The sequence below is a fragment of the Phacochoerus africanus genome, chromosome 2 (genome assembly GCF_016906955.1).
Source record: "Phacochoerus africanus isolate WHEZ1 chromosome 2, ROS_Pafr_v1, whole genome shotgun sequence".
Lineage (NCBI taxonomy): Eukaryota > Metazoa > Chordata > Mammalia > Artiodactyla > Suidae > Phacochoerus > Phacochoerus africanus.
The window spans coordinates 36,969,564-36,997,346 of NC_062545.1; the positions used below are offsets into that span (position 1 = coordinate 36,969,564).

At 38.9% G+C, this 27,783-nt stretch overlaps 1 protein-coding gene across 1 annotated transcript; it reads right to left on the reverse strand.

The window, feature by feature from the left end:
• Positions 1-1,471: 1,471 nt before the first annotated feature.
• On the reverse strand, positions 1,472-16,893 carry HINT3 (histidine triad nucleotide binding protein 3). Its single transcript, XM_047759210.1, has 5 exons — positions 16,475-16,893; positions 9,174-9,291; positions 6,819-6,888; positions 4,796-4,922; positions 1,472-2,801 (listed from the first exon to the last, which is right to left on the reverse strand). The coding sequence occupies exons 1-5, from the start codon at positions 16,673-16,675 to the stop codon at positions 2,769-2,771; spliced, it is 549 nt and encodes a 182-aa protein (XP_047615166.1). The 5' UTR covers positions 16,676-16,893; the 3' UTR covers positions 1,472-2,768.
• Positions 16,894-27,783: the final 10,890 nt, after the last annotated feature.

Genomic DNA, 27,783 nt, shown 5'->3' on the forward strand with positions numbered 1-27,783 from the left:
ATAAAGTATGATGTGGACTTTTAGGTGATTGTATCAGTATAGGTTAGGGTTTTTTTTGATTTTTGGGGTTTTCTTGTTTTGTCTTTTGTCTTTTTAGGGCCACGCCCATGGCATATAGAGGTTCCCAGGCTAGGGGTCAAATTGTAGCTGTAGCTGCTGGCCTAGGCCACAGCCACAGCAACATGGGAATATCACTGTAGGTTAATCAGTTGTAACAAATGCACCACTCTGATAGGGAATGTTGATAATGGAAGAGACTGCATGTGTGGGGGCAGGGGGTATATAGGAAACTCAATTTTGCTATGAACCTAAATCTGCTCTATAAAAGTAGTCTTGGAGTTCCCATCATGGCACAGTGGTTAACGAATCCAACTAGGAACCATGAGGTTGCTGGTTCGATCCCTGGCCTTGCTCAGTGGGCTAAGGATCACAGTGTTGCTGTGAGCTGTGGTGAGGGTCGCAGACTCAGCTCGGATCCTGCGTTGCTGTGGCTCTGGCATAGGCTGGTGGCTACAGCTCTGATTGGACCCCTAGCCTGGGAACCTCCATATGCCGAGGGAGCAGCCCTAGAAAAGGCAAAAAGACAAAAAAATAAATAAAAAATAAAAAAGTAAAGTCTTTCAAAAACAAAAGAAAACCTTTCAAGTCCAGAGAGGCAAAATTTTACACAGTATTTTCCCATATTTATTTAGCAGAAATTAAGTGAACAGTTTGAAATAGTTTATTATTAATAATTTTACAATTCTGTAGTTACAAAAAACAGTATCACAACATGCATAAATAATGCTCTTGATAGTACTTTAAACATTTTTAAGACAGGTTATGAGTTGTCTTTGTATTGAGCTAAAGTTATATATAGCCAGAGAGTTACCAAGTAATTAAACTACTGAAAAGAATGAGTGAATTTTAATTGTCATAATTTGATTATTAATCTTTACAAGAAAAGTGCCACTAAAAATGTAAGGTTCCAAGGGTTTTCCAACAAAGGAGGAAAAAAACTTACTATGAGAGGGTATAATCCCATATAAATTAAATCAAATGGGTAATAAAATTTTTCTTTTTCTTTTCTCTCTTTTTTTTTTTTTGCTGCACCGGTGACATACGGAAGTTCCCAGGCCAGGAATTAAATAGAAACCATAGCTTCAACCTACGCCACAGCAATGCCGGATCCTTAAACCACAGTGCCACAGCAGGAACTCCTCAAAGGCCTAACAACATTTTTTAAGAGGTCCATAAGGCATTTAAAAATTCTTTAGGAGTTCCAGTCGTGGCTCAGTGGTTAACGAATCTGACTAGGAACCATGAGGTTGCGGGTTCGATCCCTGGCCTTGCTCAGTGGGTTAAGGATCCAATGCTGCCATGAGCTGTGGTGTAGGTCGCAGACATGGCTTGGATCCCGCATTGCTGTGGCTGTGGCATAGGCCAGTGGCAACAGCTCCGATGAGACCCCTAGCCTGGGAACGTCCATATGCCGCAGAAGCAGCCCTAGAAAAAGGCAAAAGACAAAAAAAAAATTCTTTAGATACCTTACAGTTATTATCATAATACTGTCAATTACATCACTCTTAAGTTCACATAGTACAACATGTTGCACATGTTGAACATTCCTTTTCTGAAGCTGGTCACAGTTGTAGTGATTTATGGAAATGTGAAACTGCTAATCTGTGAAGGTGCTCAGTGAGCTACTTAATAAAGCAGTGCTGAAACACTTGTAAATCTAATTTTGAGAGCCCATAACCCCTACTTCCAGATCCCTCTGTCCACCTCCAGTGAATAAAACAGAATTTGGACATTCAACTGTAAAGTGAATAATAATGGAAGCAGAACTCCAGAAAAATGCATGTTGGTCTCAGCCTAAACTTCCACTCTCTACTGCCAATGAGTCTCAAATACTCAGTTCTACTGCCACTTCTCTCAAAAGGGTTTTCCTCTCCACAGCCTCATCTATGGACATTTTTGCACCCAACATACTAAATTGTACTCACTGGTTTTGTAATTAAAGGCAGACTGTCCTTCCTCACTTCTCTATTTTCTGATCCTGGCAGTGTCTGGTACATGCTAAATGCTTAGCAAATGTTTGTTGAATAAATAAATGAACTAAACAATATTGTTTCCAGTGGTTGTAGCTCAACATTATAGTATTTAATTACTTATAACTATTTTTAATATCATGCCCCCCCAAAAAGGAAGGGAAAAAAAAACAAAAACCTAGTCTTCTCAGCCTATTTCTAAGGTCAATACTTTAATCCTTACGTTCATTTATATTCACGTACATGGTACTTTTATACACTGGCGCAATGTAAGATTAACTTTCAGTACTTACTCTTCATTAACATTCATTATTGTTAGTGTAGATTAGCACCAAAAGACAATTCCTAAAGAAATATGTCTCATGAAATGATTTATCAATATTAACATTGTTATTAAAATAAACTTTTTCATCCAACCCTATCTCCACTTTCAAATCAGTACTTTTTCATGATAAAAGATAGGTCTAACCACTTTTTAATTCTAATTTTCCTCTGGAACAATAAACAAGCCATAAAGCAACAGTTTCTGCCAGTTTTAATACATTAACATAACCACTTTATGTTTCTTTCCCATTTACAGTCTTACAGATAAAATTCCATTACAATGCATTTAAGTCTACTCAGTAATAGCTTCCCATAAAACCCAATGAACCTTACAATTGTAATTAGACTTCAAAGAGACCAAGATATTAGTTTATGTTGAGCCAAGATTACAAAAATCTTCCACTGCTGACATTTTCATGTTCTTAGTTTTTCAATCAAATAATCAGGCTGTAATTAAAATATAACATTTTTATTCCAGTTGTCATAGCTCACATGAAATAATTCTACTGGAATCCCTATTATAATAATCCACAGCAGAAGAGCTGGATACTACATATTCTGTTCCTAAAAATATCTTACAGAAAACTCTCTATATAATAGTTTTTATAGTAAAGGTTATTTTTTCTATATTATATATAAATAGGCAGGTTTTCATCCACATTGCCTACTTGTTAGGAAGTTTTAATAAGGAAAATAAATATAGTACTAAAATTTAAAAAAGTAAACTAGACATGGAAGAACCTGAAATTAATTTTACTAAGTGAAAGAAGCTAATCTGAAAAAGCTACATATTGTATGATTCTAATTATTTGATACTGAGGAAAAGGCAAAACTGGATACATTAAAAAGATCAGTAGTTACCATGGATTAAGGGGGAGGGAGAAATGAATGGTCAGAGCAGAAAGGCTTGTCAGGGCAGTTAAGCTATTCTGTATGATACTATAATTGTGGATACATGTCACTATACACTTCTCCAAACCCACAGAATGTACATCAAGGATGAACCCTAATGTAAACTACGGACTTTGAGTGACAATGATGTGTCAATTCAGTTTCATGGATTATAACAAATTTAGCACTGTGGTGTAGGATGATGACAGTGGGGGAGATTTTGAGTATATGGGGACAGAGCTTATGTGGGAACTCCCTGTATTTTCCATTCAATTTTGCTGTTACCTAAAACTGCTCTAAAAAAATTAATCAATTGAAAAGTTAAAAGTAAACTGATGTCTTCTAATTATATCATTTCAGATACATGTCTAAATCATCTTATACATTATATAAGATTTTAGAATAAACTTTAATATCTCTATCTTGATTTTTTTCAAAGGCTCATAATATATACTTAAATACTTAGATTTAAGAAGAGTTCAGATTCCCAGGGTGAACCATTAACAGATCTCATAACCTTGTTCACTCATTTTTTTCCCCAACTAAAACATCATATAAGAAATAGTTTAAAAATTATAAAAATTTATTTTTAATTATTTTTACTATAAAAACATATAGTGTAGAATATTAGAAGTACAAATAAATATTTGTGTCATACTAATTTTTTTTAAAGAGACCACAACTTCCTAAAAAATGTCCAACACACATACACACTTTAAATATACTCTTAAATACATAAAATTGTCCAGACAAGATGAGGAGAGGGATAGCAAGTTTGAAATATGAAATTTCTAGAAATCAGATACTTTTTAATTTCTGCTATACTATGACTAATAATTATATGCATTAACTAATGATAATTATTTAATTTATAATTTGATGATCATTCAGATTATTTGACTGTCAGGTTATAAGCCTATAACCAGCTGAATTTGTTCTACTTTTCCCCTAGCAAAGCAAAATTCTGCAATTTTTTAGGTTCAAAGTTTAAACCTGAGATCTAGCAGCTGATGCTTTACTGGCATCAATTTCTACAATGACATTCATTGATGATAGAGGCAGTGGGTAGCATCTACTGAGCCCTTACTATCTGCCAGATACAGTTTTAAGTGCATCACATGTTAAATATTTCATTAATCCTCTTATCAACCCTGGAGGTAGGCTCTATTACCAACATACATGTAATAGATATATTAAAAAAAAAAAAAACTTGGGCCTTAAAAAGTTAAGTAACTTGCACATGGTCACTCAAGTAACTAATAAAGCTAGAGCTTAGAATTCTAAACTATTAATGTCATGAACTTCTATATCATATCTTCTGCTTACAATTAAGAGACTTTGCCATAGTGTCTCTTCCTACAGATTTGATTACCTGGAAAGTCCCTCAAATTAAAAATATTATTTTGGATATGTACAAATAGTAGGCTAAAACAAAGGACCAAGTATCTAAGAGCTGTAAGTACCTACTGTTGACAAGAAAAAGTACAACAAAAAGGATAAATATACTATATATTTTTCTATGTTGCTAGCATAACAATAACAACACTTACTGTGACAAACCAATAGGAATTCTCTTTATAAACCAATCTTGATAAGAAGCTAAGCTGATCGACTGGTGCCAAAACATGAAGGTGCAAGTGGGAAATGGAACAAAACGGTGGGATATGGAAACCCATTCTAAAATAGAAAGAGATAGTTGACAAATTTAGTGTGACAAGAGTTTAAGGCTGTATTTTCATGTTAAAACACATAAACAGTAAAGACAACCAAATAGGTTACCTAAAGTAGATAGATTACTACTCAAACATCTCTTTCACTGTTTTTCTTTATGAACTTCAAGGTACTCACACAGTTCTTTTCATGTTGATATTCACCGTAAGATAAACTCTTCACTGAGAGTTTACAGCATATTATGCCTCTGCATAACCTTTATGAATTCTGAGCTGGGATTATATCTTACTACTTCAGTTCTTATGACATTAAGCTTTAATTCTCCTAAAAGATACCTCTGCAATGACACAAAATTACTGGACACTCAAGTAGTTCAGCACCATTCTCTTTTCCAAGACATAGCCAGTAGATGGCATGCTTTCTCCTTTAATAAAGTAGTCATTTCCTTACCACCACTAAAAAGACTGGACCATCACTTAAGCTTCTTGAATACTGAAAATAAATTAGATGATAACTATTTACAACTACTTACTTTAAAAAACATTTACAAGAGAATTCCTTTGGTAAAAAATAAATTGTAATATTATTTAACCTCTTAAAATCCATTTACAAACAGTTTTCTAAGTCCACTGACTCTGAATGGAGCAAGGCACACCTGTAACAATAATCTAAGCCTAGAAATATTTGCCTGTTCAAACTAGAAGCGAGTCTCAGTTTTAAAAATAAGGACTAAAAGTGACTGGGAATGTGGGAAGAAGGCACGGGAGAGATGCTATATTGCATCAATACAGGACAGACTAGGTGAAGTCAGATTCACAACATGTACTGAAAAGCTTCCACCACTACCCAGAAAAGGAGACAAAGTTTTTCCTCCAGGAAACAGGAGCCATAAAATGGTATCATGCAATCTAATAGCCAGAAGCAAATCAAGGGTTCATTCAACCTTTTTGTTTTAAAGATGGGGACACCAAGACCCAAAAAGTTGAGGAGACTTCCTATGGTCACAATGCTAGGCAGTGGTGAAACCAGAATTGAGACTCAGGGCTCTTGATTCCTACTCCAATGTTCATTCTTCTAATAAGCACTCCTATGACTGGGGCAGGAACTTGCTGCTTTTGACCAAAGAGTCTCAAATACCACCTGTTCAATGGATATGGTACGTTAACAGCTTGCACAGTATTTTCACACGCACAATCTCAGGTTTGAGCCTATAAGTAGGCAGTGCAGGTATTACCTTGGAGAGGTTAAATGACTTGTTTAAAGTAACCTAACAAGTACAAGTACAGTAAACACAGCCAATACAAGTATAGTTACAGCGAGTAGCATGAGAGCGTTAGAATTCAGGTCACTCTAAATTCCAGTTCAGAAGTAATCTCCACACTGCCTGCCTTGGTACTGCTTTGATCATACAAGGCAAAATGAGAAATCTTATTAAAAGAAAAAACAATTTAATTAAAAATATTACCAGATTGAACACTGTGCTTTTGCTCAAACTTTGGAGAATACCAGAGTTCTGTTCAGCAGGCAACAAATTCAAGTTACTTTCAGGCTAGAAGCATAATAATGTATTTTTAAACCACATAAAATGTTCTTTCCTAAGGAAACTCAATTTACACACAATTTTATAGGAATGCATACTCTGAACAAAGAAAAATGGACTAAGTCATTAATTTTACCTACCCACTGCTTGAGTATACTTGTCAGTCCAAATGGTAAGTAGTGATTATTAGAAGATGTTGAGACATGAAAAGTTGTTTTGTTTATTAAATTTACCAATGAACAATATGCTCACTTTCAGAAAAACTGCATTTGAACCATGAACTCTACTTTCATTTTCCTGAGGAAATAACACTTAAGAAAAATCAACTGCATATATTGATTTCTATCTAGAGGTATACATACCTAATATTGTTGAAGTCAGTGAAATTATTCCTTTCAAGAATGGTTTTTCCAACAGTTACCATGTTCTCAACTATAAAACAGGAAAGAAGCTACATTACACTATAGGAGACATAAGGCTCACTAAGTAGTTATTAATCTCACTCAACTTTTAGGGTCCTTGTAAAACATCATATCAAATGGATACACATTTAAAGACACATTCAATAGCTCTAAGTTACTGAGAGGTTTCCTCTATTGTTTCTTTCCTATTTCACTGACATCGACTCTATTATTTCCTTCTTTATACTTTGGTCTGATTTGCTTGCCTCTTTCTAGCGTCCTAAACTGAAAACTTAGGTCATTGATTTTATACCTCCTTTTCTAGTATAAGTACTTAAAGCTAAAAATTTCCTTCTAGGCACTGCTTGAGCTACATTCTATGAATTCTTATATTTTTGTAATCAATCAATTCAAAATATTGTCTTTTTGACCTGTTTATTTAGAAGTTATGTGAGGGAGTTCCTGTTGTGGCTCAGTGGTTAACAAATCCGACTTGGAACCATGAGGTTACAGGTTCGATCCCTGGCCTTGCTCAGTGGGTTAAGGATCCGGTGTTGCTGTGAGCTGTGGTGTAGGTTGCAGACGCGGCTCGGATCCTGCATTGCTGTGGCTCTGGCCGTAGGCCGATGGCTACAGCTCTGATTAGACCCCTAGGCTGGGAACCTACATATGCCTCGGGAGCAGCCCTAGAAAAGGCAAAAAAACAAAACAACAACAACAAAAAAGTTATGTAAAACTGTATTAATTTAAAAATATTTAGTTCTAGACTAGATTTTATCATTTTTAAATTTAATTCCACTGTCATCAGATGACATATTTTGATCTTTTGAAATGTACGGAGACTTGTTTTATTGTCCAGAATATGGTCTATCTTGTTGAACATGTGCTCATAAAAAGTGTATTCTATAGTTAAGTGACTATAATTAATGCCAATTATAGTCACAGTGCTTGCTAACGTTCTTGAGCTCTTCCATACGCTCATTATTTCCCCAACTTTACTGCCTATATAAAGATATTAATTCAAAAACTTTTACTGTACAAATAAATAATCAGAAAGAACTGTATATAAAGAGAAATCTCCAAATATCCACCATGGTGCTTCAAAATGCAATTCAATTTACAACAGTTACAAAAACTTTTAACAAGACATACTAGAAAAAGAAAAGCAAGGATAAACACATCTCTCTCTTCAAGAAAAACCATATAAAAGGAAATACTTAAGGCTATGGTAGCTGTTGCCTAGTTCTAAATATCAGATACCGACTCACAGACTTTGAAAAACTTATGGTTTCCAAATGAGACAGTTTGGGGGGTGGGGGGATGCATTGAGGGTTTGGGATGGAAATGCTGTAAAATTTGGTTGTGATGATTGTTGTACACCTATAAATGTAATAAAATTTTAAAAATAGTGCATGTATATTGGCTTCCATCTGTTGGAATGAGCATGAAACACCAACACAACTTAAAGAGAACTAAGGAACTTTGCAATATTTAGAAAAAAATAGTTTAAAAAAACTGGTAATTCAACAGTCTAAATACTAACAAAGCACAAGTCAAGGTTTTCATCAAAGAGATTTCTTAGTAACCTTCAAAAATCTGGCCCACCTTATCTATCTTGCCAAGCTACCTTAAAGTTCTGACCAAACTAATCCAGATCCTGATGACAATGGCCAACCAAGCATATTGGAAATCAACGTAGAAATGTCTTAGTAAACGGTAGCTGACAAGTCACAAAAATCATGAATAAGAAAATACAGGATAATCCTGCAAGAGATATGACTCCAGAATCTCTTTTTCAGAGGCTGAAAGTCCATCACTAAAATCTCATAATCTTTTGTCCTAGCTCATCATATAGGAAACTACAAGGCAAGTATCAATAAGGTCTCACTTTCAGGCAATATGAACTCATATGTCATACCATAACTTATTTGTTTATAACTTTTTGTGTACCTTTTACTTTCAGAGTCAAGAAAGCCATCATTTAAAAAATATAAAGAGGCATTATCTTTTAGATTTTAAAGGTTAAATAACATGATGTCTGGGATTTGCTTCAAACCTTCTGTGGGAGAAGATTAGTACATGTAAAAAGATCATTCACAAGTTAATAAATGTTGCAGCTGGCTGAAAAGTACATGGAGATTATTACTATTTTCTTTATTTTTGTATATATTTGAACTTTTTCATAATGAAAGTTTCAAAAAGCCACAATGCTCCTTTATTATATTACCCGGCTAAACTGTTTTTTTCGATTGTTACTGCCATCGCTGATGCCAATTCAACATGATATAACCATTATGAATACGGCCATCATCTTACCCAGCCCTATTTGATCTTTCTTTAAATAGTTGCAATTTACAATATGCTTCTTTGGTGCCACAAGATAATGATGAGGTGCTGCTGGTTTGATATCTTTGAAGCAAACTAGGTCTTCATTCTGAAGGAAAAACATGTATCATTTGTTAGTGAATTCTTAAAAATAATTTCCTAATACTGTTCTGGTATGTCTTAAATATCATAAATCTCAGCCCGATAAGGAAATATTACAACTAAAACCCATTGGACAATTTTGTGATTTTGCATTAAGTCTATAAAGACAGGCTTTAGCTTCCTTCATGAGATGCTCATTTATTCCAGAGAAGAAAAAGACACATACAAAGTCAATTTCAGGAAAAAAAATTATGAATGAAGTTTATTAAAAACTTCATTGCCATAATCCCAGAATTTTTAAAACCTCATTATATACTTCTCTGTCTCTACCCTAAGATTTTTCCATTTCTTTTTTTGTTTGTTTGTTTTTGTCTTTTTTACTATTTCTTTGGCCTGCTCCCGCAGCATACAGAGGTTCCCAGGCTAGGGGTCAAATCGGAGCTGTAGCTGCCGGCCTACGCCAGAGCCACAGCAACTCGGGATCTGAGCCGAGTCTGCAACCTACACCACAGCTCACGGCAACTCTGGATCCTTAACCCACTGAGCAAGGGCAGGGATCGAACCCGTGACCTCATGGTTCCTAGTCGGATTCGTTAACCACTGCACCACGACAGGAACTCCGATTTTTCCACTTCTAACATGTACTTTTAGAGGTCTGAATACAGAATCACAGCAAGATTGACAAATCCTTTTTTATATTTAATTTTTTCCAAGGTGACATTTTCTTCGATTATAACATCATCTAACATCTACATATCTAGGGCTTACATTTTGAAACACATTTTATACTACTTACAAATACTTTTTGTTTATGTTTACTTGCTACCTTCCAGCATTAAAAAGACTTGGAGGAGTTCCCATTGTGGCGTAGAGGAAATAAATTCCACTAGTACTCATGAGGATGTGGGTTTGATCCCTGGCCTCGCTCAGTGGGTTAAGGATCCAGCACTGCTGAGAGCTATGGTGTGGGTAACAGACATGACTCAGGTCCCATGTTGCTGTGGCTGTGGTGCAGGCTAGCAGCTGTAGGTCTGATTTGACCCCTAGCGTGGAACTTCCATATGCTGCAAGTGCAGCCTCAAAAAGCAAAAAAAAAAAAAAAAAAAAAAAAGACTCCAAAATGTTGAAACAAACTCCAGCATATTGTACTAAGTTATGTGCACATCCATTACATGTGTGGCATCAATTCTCTGGTTTACATACTCCACACAGCAATATAAGGAAAAAAAGGAAAAGGAAACAAAAAAGGGACTCTTTCAACCTATTAAGTTTTAATCTTTTCCAAGAGAAAAATCTGTATCCCCTGAATAACCTTATTTAATATCTTAGAATTTAAAAATTAGTCAAAATTAAACAGAATCAGTAGCAATAAGCATAGTTTCCTTCAGAAAAATTCCTAGAATGCTCTGCTGTTCATTAGTTCTCCATTCCAAGAACCAAAATTCAGTTTGAACAAGAGCCTTATGTCCACGCCAAAAATTTTGATTTGAGCGAGAATAATAATAAAAGGCAACTGTATATGCTGTACTTGAACTTTCTTATCAGTATCTATACTGCTCATCTAAGCTTCAAATGACTGACAGTGAGACCCGAGTTCAGTGAATGGGACTTTCTGTCAACTTTAAGTGCCAGCAGAGCCCTGACTGAAATGGAAGGCAGCAAAAGCAAGGTATTATGTGTCCCTTCTCTACCTCAAGGCTTCTATAAAATGCCCACAATATCACTTTATTAAAATATTGTTAAAAATGTTGATTTTGTTGCTGTTCTCACTTACATACCTTCACCTTAGAGCTGATAAAATGTGGAGGTACAACAACACAAAACTGGAGTTCCCGTCGTGGCGCAGTGGTTAACGAATCCGACTAGGAACCATGAGGTTGCGGGTTCGGTCCCTGGCCTTGCTCAGCGGGTTAAGGGTCCAGCGTTGCCGTGAGCTGTGGTGTAGGTCGCAGACGTGGCTTGGATCCCGCGTTGCTGTGGCTCTGGTGTAGGCCGGTGGCTACAGCTCCGATTCGACCCCTAGCCTGGGAATCTCCATATGCCGCGGGAGCGGCCCAAGAAATAGCAAAAAGACAAAAAGACAAAAAAAAAACAACAACACAAAACTATCAATTATTTTTTCCCACTATTAAGTGTAACCTGCCTATAAAATGAGACTGGAGAAGGGAAAAAAAATATAGCTTTTAAGATCTTGAGGTAAACACAGTGATGGGTCAAATGAATGTAGCAGGAGCTAGGAGAAAAGTACACAAACAAAAAGTGAACTGAAGTGCCTGCCGACAGAAACAGGGATCTCATCCTGTGTTTAAAAAATATGAGCGTCCTAATTGCCCCCAGACCTTCAGGAAAATCTACAGCAAGTGTTGCTTTGTGTCACCTATCAGAAAAAGGAAAGGAAAAGAATCTGCTGCTCTCTTTGGCTGATGCAAGACAAAGGTCTGAAGCTGAGATAAAAAATTTAATAGAAAGAGAAAATCATGAGAAGTGACTAGGGATAATGTATGAAGAATCCTCTCTCCAGCCCCAAGAAAAAATCTTCTGAAATGGGGACAGTGATGGGTTTCTTGAAACTCATGGATTGAGACTCAGACCAGGGTGTGTGTGTGTGTGTGTGTGTGTGTGTGTGTGTGTGTGTTCGCAAGCACACCCAAGCACACATGCACACACATACATATGTATGCAAATATGCATACGTGTGTGAGTCTATGTATAGTCATGTAGGGGAATCCCAAGAGCTAACCCTAACCCTAAAATAACCAACCTCACAATTATTATCAATTTTAATCCATTTTTATTACGGTTTTCCTATCTAGTAGTAACCTTTTTTTTTTTTAACGGCCTGTGGCATATGCAAGATCCCAAGCTAGGAGTTGAATCAGCTGTAGCTGCTGGCCTACACCACAGTTTGTGGCAACACCGGATCCTTAACCCACTAAGCGAGGCCAGGGATCGAACCGCAACCTCATGGTTCCTAGTCGGATTCTTTTCTGCTGTGCCATGATGGGAACTCCACTGATGACTGTTTTTAGACAAAGCTTTCCACAGCTACTGGTATCTATTTTCTATTACTTTTCTTCAACATTAGTACTAGAGCATGTGAAATTTAAAAGCAGTTTCTGGAGTTCCCATTGTAGCTCAGTGGTAAAGAACTCAACTAGTATCCATGAGGATGTCGGTTCCATCCCTGGCCTCACTCAGTTGGTTAAGGATCCGGTGTTGCTGTGAGCTGCAGTGTAGGTTGAAGACGTAGCTTGGTGTAGGCCAGCAGCTGTAGCTCCAGTTAGACCCCTAGCCTGGGAACTTCCATTTGCCAAGGGTGCAGCCCTAAAAAGAAATAAATAAATAAATAAATAAATTCCGTTTCCAAGAATCTAAGGAACACTGAAAACTGTGAGGTGAGAAAACTCACCTGACCTCTTGCTTTCTTCACTTTATTTTATTTTTTGTCTTTTCTAAGCCTGCTCCCAAGGCATATGGAGGTTCCCAGGATAGGGGTCAAATCGGAGCTGTAGCCACTGGCCTACATCAGAGCCACAGCAATGCCAAATCCGAGCCGCGTCTGTGACCTACACCACAGCTCACGGCAATGCCGGATCCCTAACCCACTGAGCAAGGCCAGGGATTGAACCTGCAACCCCATGGTTCCTAGTCAGATTGGTTAACCACTGCGCCATGATGGGAACTCCCTCTTCATTTTAAATTTCGTAAAATAAGGAATGAATGAAGAGGCAGAGCTCAGTCCCTTCTGACTCAATGGATCACCTCAGCAGACGCCTCTTTTACAGAAAAACAACTGATATCTGTAGCCTTTCTCCCTGTCAGCTGCTCCCTGTTCTCATTTTCTTCTAGTCACTCTTTCTCTGGCCATAAATTCTTATCTTGGCCCCACCACACTTCAGTAACAACTACACGGCTGGACTCCAACCCTGAATTGATACACCTGCCGACCTTATCTAAAACTAGACTTCAGCTGCTGCCAGAGGGGAGGAAAAAAAAATCACACGGCCGAGCATTCTCAACCTCAGCTGATCCTCATCACTGCACCAGAATCCTTATTTCCCTGATGCTCTCTCCTTTGCCTCCAGAGGTGCTACTTCAAACTTTTTCACTTTAAAATTAACCATACACTTGGCTTCTTCGCCTCCTTCAGGGCTTCATTCAAGTGCCATCTTCTTAGTGCAGCTTTTCGAGATTAAAAATTTTAAATTGCATCCCTTTTCTCTTTCTCTCTCTTTCTTTTTTTTTTTTTGGTCTTTTGTCTTTTTTTAGGCCTGCACCCACCGCATATGGAGGTCCCCAGGCTAGGGGTTGAATCGGAGCTGTAGCTGCCAAGCCTACGCCAGAGCCACAGCAACATGGGATCGGAGCCACGTCTGCAACCTACACCACAGCTCACAACAACGCGGGATCCTTAACTCCCTGAGTGGGGCCAGGGGTTGAAACTGCGTCTTCATGGATACTAGTCTGGTTTGTTAACCCCTGAGCCACGATGGGAATTCCTCCCATTTTTATTGTTCACCATCTAATAAACTACGACTTTCACTTATTATGTGTTTCACTTGTTATCTATTTCCTGTAAGTAGGATGTAAGCTCCATGAGGACAGGGATTTCTGCATATTTTATTTACTGCTGTGTCCCAGTGTCTCCAACAGTGCCTGGTACACAGAAGGCACCTATCCAAATATTGAATAATGGATGAGTGACTGGGTTTCCTCTTTCCCAGGGACAAAGCTCTACCACCCTGAACCATTTTAAACCTCTCTCCATTGGCACCTTCCCATCAGCATTTAAACACACCAGTTTTCACTGTTTTTAAAAGCTTTCTCTTAACCCACCTCCTCCTATAGTTAACACTCCACTTCCCTTCTCCCCAAAAGTGCTAAACTTCCTTCAAAAGTTGTCTATATTTGCTGCCTTCAATTTTTCATCCTCCAAGTTCTTATCAACTACAACCTGCTTTCTGCCTCATGATTGCACCACAACTGCTTTCCTCAAGGTCAGTGACCATCATCCTGGGGACAAAACCAGTTCTAATCTAGCTTGGCCTCTCTGTAAGCAGAGTAGAGAGCTACCTAACCCAGATTGGAGGATTTGGGAAGGCTCAAACAGTTACCAATTCCTATCTTCTTGACATAGTTTCCCCTCTATTTCTTTGTCCCCTTTTCAGATCCTCTGCCTCTCTCTTATGTTGCTAGTGTTCTTTAGAGTTCGGTGTAGGGGTCCTTTCACATCTTACTCCACATATACTCCTAGGTGGTCTCATTAATTTTCCTCTTTTCAATTTCAATCTATAAACTGGCAGTTCCTATAGTCTAGGCTGGAAATGCAGATCTTGCCAGTGTCAGACTCCTAAATATCCTTAAATTGATGCCCTTTTCTTCAACCCACTACTACATTCTATTGTTATTCTTTATTTCAGGCCATCATCAAGGTGGATTACTTGAAAAGCCTCATAACCAAACTCCATGCCTTCAGATTGGTCCTCTCCAAATCATTCTCCACAATGGTGCCAGATGATCTTTCAAAGAGCAATCCCTTTCTTATAACTCCTCATCCTCTTCCTTCCCACCCAGCATGAATGGTAGCATTAAACATTCTACTGTAGAGCTTCTCTTCACTTTTCAAATAAAGCCAAAACTCCTTAACATGAATTACAATATCCTTAATAATATGGCCCCTTGCCTACCTCTCCAGCCTTGTCTTTCATGACTCATCCCCGCAAACTTTATGCTCCAGTTAGACTGAATTTCTTTCTGTTCTCCTATAGCAGAAACCAAACCACTTGAGGTCCTCTTTAGAGGGAACTTCTCTCCTCCTCCTCACCTGGCCAATACCTATTTATTTTTTCATGCCTCACTTCCTCTGGAAAACCTTCCCCAACCCTTCAAATCTGGGTCAGGTACCCCTCCACGGGGGAGCCTTGAAAAATAGTACAGGTGGTAAAACTATTTCACCACAGCACAGGGCACTGGAATCTGCTGCCTCCTCTGTCTGTATTCATTCCACCCTTTAGATTATAAAATCTAGACAGGGACTATCCTTTACCTTGCTCACCAATGAATCTCCAACAGTGCTTGGAAGGAATTCAATTTACTTTTAACAAGTGAATGGGAGTTCTCTGGTGGACTAGCAGTTAAGGACTCAGTGTTGTCACCGCGACCTTGGGTTTATCCTGACCTGGGAACTTCCGAGTGCTATGCCATGGCCAGAAAAAAAAAAAAAGGATAAAAAAAGCAAAAACAAGTGAATGAATGATTACTTCAAAAACAAAACAAGACCAGACTCTGGAGCTGATTCTCTCAAAAGACTGTTTCTTCAAAGGTAAGCAGAGTTGGTAGAAGAAAGTGACTAGCAGATATGTGTTTTAAAATATTTGGGGAGTTCCCATCGTGGCACAGTGGTTAACGAATCTGACTAGGAACCATGAGGTTGCGGGTTCGATCCCTGGCCTTGCTCAGTGGGTTAAGGATCCCGCGTTACCACGAGCTGTGGTGTAGGTCGCAGACGCGGCTCTGATCCCGTGTTGCTGTGGCTCTGGCATAGGCTTGGCAGCTACAGCTCCGATTAGACCCCTAGCCTGGGTACCTCCATATGCAGCGGGAGCGGCCCTAGAAAAGTCGAAAAGACTAAATAAACAAATACATACATACATACATAAAATACCTGGGTAAAGTCTTAATGCTCTGAAAATGTCCATACATTCCAACTAATAACACTTCTAAAGCACTGGACCCTTTAGTGGAAATCATTACTAAGTAGTAGTTCGTACTAATAGTGGACCCGCTCCTGCCAGCCTATTTTCAATCAATCTAACAGACTTTTCACGATTACCATTATCTGTTTTCTACTAGTTTTATCTTCAGTATCAGTATTAAGAGTGCATAACGTAAAAGCAATATCTAAAAAGGAGAGATTGGGAGGGAGAGAACCCTTTAATAAAATGAGGCCATACGTGCTATTTTCTACCAATTATCACTACATGTTCTCCCCTAAGAACAGCAAAGAGGTCGCAGGTGACCCTCCCCGCCCCTAGAGAAGCAACTCCGTCCCGAACACTAGGACACCCAGGCGCCCCCCGCTCCATTTACATAGGACCCTCCCACCCGATCCCCCCCATCGAGGCCCTCCTGGCGGAGTCCCCAGGAGCGATCAGGCCCCCACCCACGCCCAGTCGCGCGTTGCCGCCCACCTCACAGTACAGGAGTTCCGTGCGGGGTTCCTGCTGCCCCGCGATCCGGCAGAACACGCACTTTCTACTGTAGCCCTCGCGCTCCGATGACTCTGCGGCGACGGTGGTGGTCCCCGCTGGAGACCCCGAGGTGTCTGCAGTCGCTGCTGCTTCAAGGCGTGCACATGACTTCGCAAAATCGCCTTCCCACTCCTCCGCCATCTCTGCCCCCGCGCGGCTCAAAGCTTCAGGCTTCTCCCGGACAGCAGGGCCCACGTAGAGTTCGCCTCCTGCACCTCCTCGATTTCACCTCGAGGCGTCGCCTCTAGCCTGGCGCTTGGCGAGTCAGCGTGTTGGGCGCCCGCGCAGTTGGAGGCTGACGCCAGAGCTAGAGCGACTCTCTGCGGAGCCGCAAAGCCATAGGCTGTGGCCCACACGCCAGCAACCACGAGGGGGCGTGAGAGGGCGCGACCGGCAGGAGTCGGAGGCCTTGGCGGCAGTCGCCCCGCCCCTTGCGTCTCCCTGGTAACAGCGCACGACGTCCGCCAAAACGCAGACTCGCGCCTCACGTCACAGTGACCACACCGGCGCGCAGTATCCTGGGTCCAGAAGGAACTTGGCGGTTTTCAGCGTCGTTTCGCAGAACCCTGTAACGTATAAGGTGTCCCGGAGTGAATTATGATGTCGTAAGAAAAAGTTTTTTAAAACTTAGGATTTAAGAGAATGAACAAAATTTCCAGAACTTTGTTTCAACTCAGATCATATTTGAAGCTTTGTTTATGCATTTTCAGCCAGGATAATTTTGGGTGCTAAACTCAAAATATGAACTGAACGTCACCTCTGTCTTTGCCTTTTTTTTTTTTTTTTTTTTAAGGGCCGTAGCTACGACTTATGGAATTTCCCAGGTTAGGGCATCTGTCTTCTGTTGTAAACAGCACCAACTAGATCAAAATAGTGGGCTTTAATCTCATTCTTCATACCCAGGAAATTCGGAATCCTATAGTTTATAGTCCGAAATATTCCAGAAATTCACTGCGAGTGCTTTTTTTTTTTTTTTTTTTTTTTTTTGCCTCACCTGGACAACTGCAATATCTTTCAGACTCTTTTCCCTCCTTGATTTTTCTGCCACTTGGACAAAAATCCTGTGTTTCCAACCTAGGTTCCTGGACTCCTTACTCAGTAGAAATTGCTAAGAGCCAGATAAGAAATTCGGGCATGACTTTACTGGGGCTGTGCTATAGTGCACCAGAGAGGGAAAACAAGAAACAGGTTTCCTTGCATGCTCCCTGGGGTGCACAAGGCAAGCTGGTTCCTTAAATGTGATGAGGATAAGGGTGAATACATGAGTCTGGCCAGAAGGATGGCTCACGTGGTCTTCCCATCCCTTTAGTGGTGCTTTGTGTAGCCGTCTTGCACAATAACCTGCTTTTGCTCTCATTACCTCAGAGTTTTTGGTCTTTTTGTTTATTGTTTTTTTTTTACAATTTGCCCCAGCGGTAGAGGCACAGTTGTTTTTAGTCCCTTATAGTTTCTTTGTAGTTTGTTGCTCAGGAGATGTTTGGGGAGAAGTTTTGTCCAGGTGTAAGCACTGCAGCAAAGGGTCCCAGGTCCCAATCCCTCTCACCTGCAGTAACTATCTAGCCTGAAAAAGTACCAGCTCCTTAGCTTGGCATTCAAGGTGGACTCTGATTTAACCTCAGCTATTCATTTTGTAATACTTAGCATTTTCTGAATGCCTAAAACATGCCATGATTTTCTCTATCAGAACAAGTAAGGTTGGTTTTATAATTCCTGCTACAGAGATGAAGAAACAAACTCGAAAGATTTGTCTAATACCATACAATAATTGTTGGTAGCGATGGAATTCAGATAAGGGTTTGTGTAACTACAGAATTCATCAGCCTTTTGAACACGGAATTCCTTTTATTAACACTGCAAACTTTCTTAGACTAGCTCATTATAGTAGTTCTACACTTGGTATTTATTGATTTAGAAAGTATATAACTGTTCTATTATGAATTCAGTAGCATTTTTGAAGGAATTTATGTTACATTAATCAAAAGCACTAATGTGTTTTTAAATTAGTTGTAATAAGTGTTTAAGACATTTGTCAGTCTTTTTATATTTTGCCAGTATTTTGGAAAAGCACTGTAACAGCTTCATAGTCCTTCAGGAGTCCAAGGCAGGATTCAGAATCAGTACATTACTTTGCTCAACTTAAATATCCAGTGTTTCCATGTGTGTAGCACACTTACACTTCTTTCTGCTTTTATCTACACTCTCCCCTCTGAAATATGCTTTCTTCTCTTTCTGCACATCCAAATTCCATCTTCCAAGCCACTCCTCAAGTGTTTCCTCCTTCATGAAATTTTCTTTAATTAATCAAACTGAAATAAACATTTCCTCTTGTGAATTCACTTAGCAATTTTTCAATACTTTTCTTATAGAACTTATCACTTTGTAATGTATACTCTTTGTGTGCATATTTTTCTTACTGGAAATTATGTTCCTTGATAAAAAGAGCAAGTTCTTAGCATCTCCTGTAGCGCCTAGTACAGTGCTTTCCATGTAGTTGTCTAATGAACCAAAGACTGATTAGGAGTAAGGCAGCTGCTTAGGAGTATTCAGGTTGTCCACTGTACAAGAACATCACAATTAAGAATGTCCTAATTGACATCGTAAGACATGTATTAATTTATATAAAAGCACAGACAGGCCTGGAGATTCCAGACCTCTTGGCCAAGTTCTGGAGCAGTGGAAAGTTGACTCGTACAAAAACCCACATTGGCTGCATATGGACACACACACATACTCAGGAAACCATTCATCTGTATACTGCCACACACCTGCATGAGGTGTACCTGTCCTGACCATGTTCCTAGTGACACCTGGGATTGCTTCACCCAGTTACCTGATACTTTCACCAAAACCTGCTTCCAATTTCCCAACCTTGGACTTGATGTAGTTCCCTACAGTAAAGGAGGAACAGTAAAAAGTATTTAAAGATTGCCTGGAGTATGTGTCCTGGTGTGGAAGCAGGCAAAAGTATAGGCATCGTATGTGTACAGGTAGAGCGGTTGCCAGCTGTTTTTCTGGATAGCGCCCCTTGGAAATAGTCATTTGGGTTGTGTGACAAGAAACTAACTTTAAATTTTATTTGCAAAATGGAGTGCTGTTTAGCACTGTTTTCTAATTTCCAAAGGGCACTGTATGGGCTAGTAGCAGCCCTGCTTCAGAGCCTGCCTTGGGGTTAGACAGCCACATAGCTTATCATCTGTGAAGACGTGGCTAAGTTTTCATCTTTTTCTGCTGAGGCTTTCTATTTCTTCATGTATACAGTGAGGATAATAATAATGCCTAATGCAAACTTTTTTTTGTGAGAACTAAAGCCTGGCCGCTTGGCACAAAACCGTCAACGAATGTTAACAATTATTACCAATGGTAGTGATTATATGTAAAATAATTTAAGTCATCAGATGGTTCACTTTCACTTGAATACAGAAGCTGTAGTGCTCCTATCTATAACAGAGGCCAGGTTGTGCTTTGGCAATGTCTTTTATCCTGTGTGATGCTAACTGGAATAAACGTAAAGCAATTAATCATCTGGTTTTTACTTTAGAGAATAATGTTTCCATTTAGAGTCAAGGTTCTTATTTGCCACAGTGTTTCCTATATAATAACTGAACAACTTGTAAATTTGAGTAGTGGGAAGTTTACCTATCATTCTTATATATTTAGCTACTTTTTTAGTTAAAATCACCACGGAGTGGAGGAGGGTGGGAACGTGAATGTATTGTATGTAGAGAGATGTATCAGAATGTCATCTTATTTGAAAATAATTTACCATGTGTATGTAAGTCACATTACCGTTAATCAGTAGCAAACGTGGGAAGAGCCAACTTTGAACATCATACTATAATTAAAACACACCTTCATTCGTCTGTGCTTTTCTGTCACCTACTGACCCATTTCTCTGTCCTTCATTGTAACCAAAGTCCCCCCCCCCCAAAGTTGGCTATACTCTTTTCTTTCCCTCTCCCCCCTCCTCTCACGCTGTCCCCTGTCAGACTTTCCGTGCCATCATTCTACCCAAACAGTTGTTTCAAGGGGACCAGTGACCTCCATGTCACCAGATCTGATGGTCTCTTCTCAGTGCTCATCTTTTCAGCAAAAGTTGACTGTTACCTCCCCCTTGATAAACTTTTCTTCTCTTGGTTTCCAGGATACCACACTTCCTCGGCTTTCCTCCTACTCGACTTGTTATTCTTTCTCAAGTCTCCTTGGCTGCTTCCCTTCTCCCAAACCTCTCTCATCACCATTGAGCTTTTGTCCTAGGTTTCTCTCTCCCTCTCTCGCTCGCTCTCTTTCTCTCATAAAAAATTATATACGTATTTAACATATACAACTTGATGATACCCTTTAGCTACGTGCACTTCCTAGGTGATCTCACACAGCCGGATGTCATCCCATTAGTCAGTGACAGCTGAGATCCAAACCCAGGCAGACTGACAGGCACCTGTTCTCTTAAATCACAGTACTCCGACACGTACATATGTTCAGTAGGTTACAAGATGGTACGTCCAGTGTGAGTCATGTGTATTAAACATACATATGAATTTGTAAGAAATATGCCTGAAAGGGTATATACCAAATATATTTGCTCTGTGATCTCTGGATGGATAAATTGTGGCTTGATGTTTTTCCTTCTTTTAGTTTATCTATATTGTTATCCTCAAGAATGAAAATATGTTACATTCGTCATTAGGAAGAACATTTTAACAGATTTTTAAAATTCGATATTCCAGATAAACTTCATTTCCTTTAATCATTCTGTTTTGTAAACAATCTCATTCCGTAAACTTTTGAGTTGTTTGACCCTGATGTCAAAAGCCATGAGGCATTTTTTAGGCAGATTTCTTGGTATTTATGGTAGAGATAGACAGTGGAGCTGCTGCAGCCATATGTCTGGTACAGTGCAGTGTTTAGTCTGTTTTATAGTGGGAATATGGAAAGTGTGTTGGTGAATTTGTCTTAGTCTCATGAAGTATCATCTCAACAGTAGACTCCCCTCTTCTACAACCTTAATAGAAATTTCCTTAACATAAATACAAATACCTTCTTTGACCTATATTTAGTAAATAGGAATAATTTTTGCTGTTTTACAGTGTCTCAAGGAAATTAGATTATTCTGAAGGTAAAATAAAAACAAGCATGGACACATTTCTCCCTCCTTTAGAAAACAAGTATAAAAGAAAATACTTACGGTTAAAGTGGCTGTTGCATATATTGACCTACATTTGTTGAAATTAGTAAAATATCTAACAGACTAGAAGGCAGGAGAATGCTGGTGTGTGGGAAAGGAGAGAAATTTCCAGTTTCTGATTATTAAACTACCTTATTTAGAGCTCTCTTTGGACAAATATTGGCAAGTGGCCAGGGTTCCAACTTGTGGCTGTTTGAGCTTTCCTGAAGGACTTTAAGGGAAGACCTGATCACTTGTCCTGAACTGGAAACTGTGTAAATTATTCATAATGGAGAGAATGACAATAGAAAAAAAAAATCCCATCTCCTTATAATGACTTTCCTATTCCTACCAGTTCCCTGATAAATTATTTTATGTACTTGTTTACAGAGTATAATGCAGACACTTCTGCTTTTTTTTTTTTTTTGTCTTTTGTCCTTTTAGGGTGGTACCTACAGCATATGGAGGTTCCCAAACTAGGGGTGGAATTGGAGCTGTATGCCAGCCTACACCGCACACACAACCATGTCAGATCTGAGCTGCACCTGCAACCTACACCACAGCTTGCGACAATGCCAAATCCTTAACCCACTGATCAGGGCCAGGGATTGAACCTGTGTCCTCATGGATACTAGTCAGATTCATTTCCACTGAGTCATGATGGGAACTTGTTTTTTTTGTTTGTTTGTTTTTGTTTTTGAAAGAAATTTCTACTCTTACCAGGAACAAAATTACACTTGGACTTTGCATTTCTGATAAAGAGTTCAGCATAGACAAAGCTTGACGTCCTGACTAACACCAACGCCATAATAAGTACTTCCTTCCTTTTTTTTTTTTTTTTGGTCTAACCTGTGGCATATGAGTGTACCCCGGACAGGGATTGAATCTGAGCCACACCTGCAGCCTACACCACAACTGCAGCAGCACCAGATCCTTAAGCCACTGCACTTGCCCAGGGATCGAACCCGTACCTCCTCAGCAAATTGAGCCACGGCAGAGACAACACCAGATCCTTAACCTGCTGTGCCACAGTGGGAACTCCAGTACTACCTTACTTTTGTCTGTCATTTTGCAATTTTTAAGGCACTTTCATATATGTAAATTAATTTGATTCTCATGGCAACTCAGAGAAGTAGATATTATTACCCCTATTATAGAAATGGAGAAAATGGGACACAGGAAGATGGGTCAGCCTACTCTGGATCATTTAGTTGGTGTATGAAGTCCATCTTTCAGACCTTAGTAGGGTCAGAGACACTTCCTATCTCCCTAAATCAACAGAAAACAGATACCATGTAAATCAACACAGCTCCATCATCTTGAAGTTAATGTCAATTTTCTTATGAAATTCATACCAATATTTTTTCATAATCTCAAGGCCAATAAATCTCATCTTCACCATTCATTCTCTTTCTTATTTTAAAAATTTAAAAAATTCCGGGAGAGTTCCTGTCGTCGCAGTGGTTAACAAATCTGACTAGGAACCATGAGGTTGTGGGTTCAATCCCTGGCCTCGCTCAGTGGGTTAAGGATCCCGCGTTGCCATGAGCTGTGGTGTAGGTTGCAGGTGCGGCTCGGATCCCACATTGCTGTGGTTCTGGCGTAGGCCAGCATCTATAGCACCAATTAGCCCCCTAGCCTGGGAACCTCCATATGTCTCAGGAGCGCCCTAGAAAAGACAAAAAAAAATAATAATTAAAAAATAAAAACCTAAAAATTCCTATTTACTCATACCCAAATTGTCCTGTGCTTCTTTTTTCCCTGCCTTTTTCCACCTCTGACCTCTGAGAATCTCTCTCCACTGTCAAAGCCACTATTTGATTGTAAGCTTCCTAATCTACATCCCCAGCCTCCTCACAAAACTGAAACCTTCACCTTCCAACATGCTAAGAGAGATTTGGAAGCAGTGTTGGCATTCTCCTAGTTTATAACTCCCAGTCCAGATGAATCCCATTCTTGCCTGTATGTAACTCTCCACACTCTGCACCATTTGAGTCTCATGGTATAGCATGAAGCATAACCAACATCATGTACCAGCTTCTTGTTCACTCCCCAGAGTAACAGAGCTTCAATACCTGGCCCACAAAAGGTGCCAGACTCTCGAGTTATCTCAGACAACCTCAGCATTTATGATTCACAGGTTCTCAAGCAACTGAATTCCAGTGCCCTTTGCCTCAATTCCTCTTTAACACAACTCATTCCTATAGCAAAACCCTAATTTGACATTTAGCGAGATGCTCAGAAAACCTGAACTTCAGTGGCTCTTCACACCCCTGAAAGCACGTTCCCTCACAACTTTCACACTCTCCTAACTTGTTAGTGATTTTTTTTTTTTTTTTTTTTGGCCGCCCTGAGGTATGTGGAGTTCTTGGGCCAGGGATCAGATCTGAGCTGCAGTTGAGACCTAAGCAGCTGCGGCAACACCAGATCCTTAACCCACAGTTTGGGGCAGGGGATCAAACCTGATCCCAGTGCTCCCAAGACGCTGCAGAGCTTGCTGCGCCACAGCAGGAATTCTGTGATTTCTTTCCTTGCTCTTTCTTCAACTCTTTCTCTGGTGTTCCCACCTCACTTTCTTCCCTACCCAGAATAAACCCAAAGTCTCATTAATTCACCAAATTGCTTCTGGGCATCCACCATGCCCTCCCTTTATTTGTGCTGTACTCTCAACTAACTTACTGTTGCCTGTGGTTATCTAAGTGGTTAAAGCATGGGCTGGTGAGTCAGACTCGCTCAATTTGAAGCCTGTTTCTACCATTTAGTGATTCTACCTTAGACAAATCATTAATTTTTCAGGGCTTCCATTTCCTCAACTGGGGAATAGTAATAGAATACTTAACTTCATGACCATCACAGATTATTATGAGGATTGAGATAATATATGTGTTTGTGTATAAATATTCTTTTTTCAGATTCTTTTCCCTTATAGGTTATTGCACAATATTGAGTATAGCTCCCTGTGTTCTACAGTAGGGCCTTGTTGGTTATCTGTTTTATATATAGTAAAGTGTATATGTTAATCTCAAACTTCTAATTTATTCCCTCCCTTGGCTTTCCTCTTTGGCAACTATAGATTTGTTTTCTGTGTCCGTGGGTCTATTTTCATTTTGCATATGAATTCATTTTACCATTTTTTTAGGTTCTGCATGTAAGTGATATCATATGATATTTGCCTTTCTCAGACTTTATGGTATAATAATCTCTAGGTCCATCTGTATTACTGTAAATGGTATTATTTTATTTGTTTTTTGTGCAAATGAAAATACTGAGTTGTATTCCACTGTGCATGTGTGTGTGTGTGTGTGTGTGTGTGTGTGTGTACACACTTCATCTTTATCCATTCATCTATCAGTGGACATTTAGGCGTTTCTATGTCTTGCCTATTGTAAATAATGCTACAGTAAATACTGGGGAGCATGTATCTCTTCAGATTATAGTTTCTTCAGATATACTGCCCAGAGGTGGAATTCTAGGATCATATGGTAGCACTATTTTTAGATTTTTTTAAGGAGACTCCATGTTGTTCTCCACAGTGGCTATACCAGTTTTCATTCCCACCAACAGTGTAGAAGGGTTCCTTTTTCTCCACACCTCTCCAGTATTTATTATTTGTAGATTTTTTAAAAATAAATTTTATTGGCATATAGTTGACTTACAAAGTTTTGTTAGTTTCAGGTGTACAATGAAGTAAATCTGTTATAGATATACATTTATCCATTCTTTTTCAGATTTCCCCGTATAGGTTATTACACAGCATTGAGTAGGTTACCTTGTGCTATACAATAGTTTCTTTTTATCCATCTGTTTTATATGCAGTGTGCATATGTCAATCCTAATCCCCTAGTTTATCCTTTCCCCACCCAACATTTCCCCTTTGGTAAACATAAATTTGGTTTCAAAATCTTTGCCTCTATTTCTGTTTTCTAAGCTTTTTTTGTATCATTTTTCATTAGATTTTACGTATTAGTGACCTCATATGATATTTGTCTTTCTCTGTCTGACTATGTCACTTAGTATGATGATTTCTAGGCCCATTCATATTGTTTCATTCTTTTTTATGGCTGAATACTATTCCATTGTATATATGTACCACATTTTCTTTATCCAATCCTCTGTTGATGGACATTTACATTGCTTCCATGTATTGGCTATTGTAAATAGTGCTGCAGTGAACATTGGGGTACATGTATCATTTTGAATTATGGTTTTTCTCTTGAATATTTGCCCAGGAGTGGGATTGCTGGATCATATGGTAATTCTGCATTTAGTTTCTTTAAGGAATTTCCATACTGATCTCCATAGTGGTTTCACTAGCTTCTATTCCCACCAACAGTATAAGAGGGTTCTCTTTCCTCCACATCCTCTCCAGCATTTACTGTTTGTAGATGTTTTAATGATGGCCATTCTCACTGGTCTAATATGGTGCCTCATTGTGGTTTCGATTTGCATTTCTCAAATAATTAGTGATATTCATCATCTTTTCATGTGCTTTTTGGCCATATGTCTTCTTTGGAGAGAGGTCTATTTAGATCTTCTGACCATTTGAAAAAAATTTGTTTGGTATAGAGTTATCTTTTAATTTTATTTAAAGTTTCCTTTGCTGTACAAAAGCTTTTAAGTTAAATTAGGTCCCATTTGTTTATTTTTGTTTTTATTTTCATTACTTTAGGAGGAGGGTCAAAAAAGACATTGCTGCAACTTATGTTAAAGAATATTCTGCCTTTGTTTTCCTCTAAGAGTTTTATAATATCGAGTTTTACATTTAGGTCTTTCATCCATTTTGAGTCTATTTTTGTGTATGGTGTTAAAGTGTTCTGATTTCATTCTTGCACATATAGCTGTTTAGTTTCCCAAGTACCACTTGTTGAAGAGACTGTCTTTTCTCCATTGTATATTCTTGCCTCCTTTGTTACAGAGTAATTGACCATAGGTTCATAGGTTTATATATGGGCTTTCCATCCTATTTCATTGACCTATATTTTTGTTTTTGTACCAGTACCATACTACTTTGATTACTCTAGCTTTGTAGTATAGTCTAAACTCAGGGAGCCTGATTCTTCTGGCTGCATTTTTCTTTCTCAAGATTACTTTGGCTATTTGATGTATTTTGTGTTTACATACAAATTTTAAAATTTTTTGTTCTAGTTCTATGAAGAATGCCATTGGTAATTTGATAGGGATCACATTGAATCTTTATATTGCCTTGGTCAATTTAGTCATTTTGACAATATTGATTCTTCCAATCCAAGACTATGGTATATCTTTTTAATCTCTTTGTGTCATCTTTGATTTCTCTCATCATCTTACATTTTTCAGAATGTAGGTCTTTTTTGCCTTCTTAAGTTTTTTCCTAGATGTATTCTTTTTTTTTTTTTTTTTGGTCTTTTTTGTCTTTTTATGGCCACACCCACAGCATATGGAGCCTCCCAGACTAGGGGTCCAGTCAGAGCTGAAGCCACTGGCCTAAACCACAGCCACAATGCAGAATCGGTGCTGTGTCTGTGACCTACACCACAGCTCATGGCAATGCCAGATCCTTAACCCACTGAGTGAGGCCAGGGATCAAACCCACAACCTCATGGTTCCTAGTTGGATTTGTTTCTGCTGCACCATGATGGGAACTCCATATTATTCTTTTTGATGCAATGGCAAATGAGATCATTTTCTTAATTTCCCTTTCTGACCTTTCATTGTTGCTGTGTAGAAATGCAACAGATTTCTGCATGTTATTTTTGTATCCTGCAACTTGACCAGATTCATTGATGAGCTCTAGTCATTTTCTTTCAGCATCTTTAGGACTTTCTATGTATAATGACATATCATCTGCAAACAGTGACAATTTTTACTTCTTTTCCAATTCAGATCTCTTTTATTTCTTTTTCTTCTCTGATTACTGTGGCTAGAACTTCCCAAACTCTGCTGAATGAAAATGAGAGGGAGTTACCATTGTGGCTCAGTGGAAATAAATCTGACTAATATCCATGAGTACATAGGTTGGATCCCTGGCCCCACTCAGTGGGTTAGAGATCCAGCATTGCTGTGAGCTGTGGTGTAGGTCACAGATGTGGCTTGGATCTGGCATTGCTGT